At 56.7% G+C, this 2,360-nt stretch overlaps 1 protein-coding gene across 1 annotated transcript; it reads right to left on the bottom strand.

Annotated features, from left to right (window-relative positions):
* Positions 1–543: 543 nt before the first annotated feature.
* On the bottom strand, positions 544–1,716 carry LOC114637994 (double homeobox protein 4-like protein 2). Its single transcript, XM_028786340.1, has one exon. It carries the CDS (start codon positions 1,714–1,716, stop codon positions 544–546), a length of 1,173 nt encoding a protein of 390 aa, XP_028642173.1.
* Between the last annotated feature and the right edge of the window lie 644 nt (positions 1,717–2,360).

Raw genomic sequence — 2,360 nt, forward strand, 5'->3', positions numbered from 1 at the left:
ACAAATGCCTATGAGTTGGTATAGAGTGAATGGCTGGTAATTCATCTCCCAGGTCAGCACAAGGCCTTGGTAAGAAGAGCAGCAGTTCATGAACCCCAGGGAAGAAGTCTTCTCTCCTCTTTTCCCTTGGGTAGTGTCCTAATAAGTGTAGCCTAGACCTGGTAGACCTGAGATTTCCTGTGGTCCACTGGAAGCAGTCCTCTGTGTGGTCCATCTTCTGTTGGGGTTTTCTTTAGGACTCCTTGGTGTTGAGGAGGAGTCACTAGTGACCTGACCCTCTGCTCTCCTCCCCTAGTAGAGTCACCCCTTTCGCAGGTCCCAGGTCCTAATCTCGGAGTCCTGAAGGAGACACTGCACTAGCAAAGCACAGGTGAAAGCCCTTCTTCTCATTAGCGAGACACTTCCATTTCCTACTCCCAGGTTGAGAGATGGGTTTTTGATGCAAATCCTTCCTAGGCTGGGTATCTCCCTGAGTGTGGAATCCAGGTCTCTTCTGGATTTGGGCGTCTCATGCTTCCAAATTCAAGGAGGCCAGTCTGGGAGTCAGAGTATGTCCAGCAGAGCCTGATAATCTTCTTGAGTGAGAGGCAGCTCAGGCATCGTGTCCATTGGCTCCAGATCCAGAGGGGCTGACCGGTGCTCGTTCACTTGGACTTGGGTCAGCACTTGATCAAGGAAGAACTCCAGAGGGTCTGTGTTGCTTGCTTGAGTGGGGGCGTGTGCTTGGCCTGGTCCAGAGGGCTCTTGCAATTGGGATGGTGGGCATTCTGTGCAGAAGGTTGGCAGGTCGCTGGGACTGGATGTACCTATGGCCACGCCTCGGGCGGGAGCCAGTGGCAACAAGCTGTCCTGGGCACCTTCAGGCTCCCTGCCACCCAGAACTCCATGGAGATGCAGAGGGGCTGGCACAAGGTCCTCCACTTGGATTTGGTCTAGCTCTTGACAAAGGAGGAGCTGGAGAGGACCTGTGGTGCTTCCTTGCTTGGGGGCCTCTTCTTGCTCTGGTCCAGAGGGCTCTTCCAATTGGGATGGCTGGGCCTCTGTGCAGAAGGTTGGCAGGTCGCTGGGATTCGAGGCATCTGTAACCCCTGCGGCCGCCAGTGGCAACAAGCTGTCCCGGGCGCCTTCATGCTCTCTGCCACCCGGACCTCCAGGGGCCTCATCCTCCCCAGGTGAGTCCAGCAAGTCTTGACCTTGAGCGGTGGGCCTGCCCCTTCTGGTGTGCCGTGCTCTTCTGTTCTGAAACCAGATGTGGATCGTGTCCTCGGGCAAACCTGTCCTCTGTGCCAGCTCCTCCCTAGTAGCAAAGCCTGGCCGTGGGTTCCTCTCAAAGGCTTCCAGTAGGATCCTGCTCTGTGGCGAGGTGATTCGAGTGCGAGGCCGCCTGTGGTCTGAGGGCATGCCTCCACCTTGTGCCCTGGAACCAAGCTCTTTCTGGAGCTGTCGGGAGGCCAGCTGTCTGGAGCCTGCTGTGGACCGATTTGGGGCGTGCCCCACGGCTCCAGTGCGACTTCTGCGGTTCTGAAACCACACGCGGATGCGGGAATCGGGGACCCCCATTTGCCCGGCCAGATCCTGCCTGGCTGCGAAGCTCAGGTATTTGCTCTTGCTGAAAGCTGACAGCAGGGCCTGCTCTTGCCAGGCCTGCCAAACCGTCTTCCTTCGCGGGGATTCCCGAGCCACGCTGCTAACACCCACATTGCTACCAGCTTCCATGCTGCTAACGAAGGTCTGCAGGAAATATCACCCTGGACGAGCTACTCAGTTCAGCTCCAGAACAAGCACAAGCTCCAGCAAGTGTCAGCAGTCTGACTGGGGCCACTCACTGCCCCTTATATACCTCTGCCTCTACTCCGCTAGCCCCGCCCACCCGAGAGGCGCCTTGTTCTACAGACAACCAGAACCCCTCCTTCAGGGTCAGGACAAGAAGCGCCACACCTGCCATGCCTGGCACCTGAGAACAGGGAAACCGGAAGCAGACCTCGAGCGTCCTCTGGAACTCACCAAAGTCTCCCCAAAGGCTCCTCGTCCATTGCAAGCCGCAGGGTCCCCGTGCTACATTCTACACCCAAACCCAGGAAGCAGAAAGGACTCATAGGACTCACCATTCCCATCACACATATCGTCCACCGACTGAGCACAATCAGGTCCTGGTAGGAGGCAGAGTTAGCGGGAGCTTGTGGGCAAGGTCAGCAGGCTTCACAAAAGGCTGGAGAATTGAAGTTGGCCTTCCAGGCATCCCTAGACAGATAGATTCAATGCCGATTTCCTCCCATGGGGATTCACACAGGTTAGAAGGAGAAGACTCCCCCACTGAGGATTCCCAACCTCGTGGCCTGAGATCCAAAGACATCAACACC

This window comes from Grammomys surdaster, unplaced genomic scaffold (genome assembly GCF_004785775.1).
Source record: "Grammomys surdaster isolate TR1022 unplaced genomic scaffold, NIH_TR_1.0 125470, whole genome shotgun sequence".
Taxonomy (NCBI): Eukaryota; Metazoa; Chordata; class Mammalia; order Rodentia; family Muridae; genus Grammomys; species Grammomys surdaster.

Bases quoted from the DNA above. Each gene is read 5' to 3' on its own strand.
- LOC114637994 (XM_028786340.1), bottom strand. From the start codon at position 1,716: ATGGAAGCTGGTAGCAATGTGGGTGTTAGCAGCGTGGCTCGGGAATCC.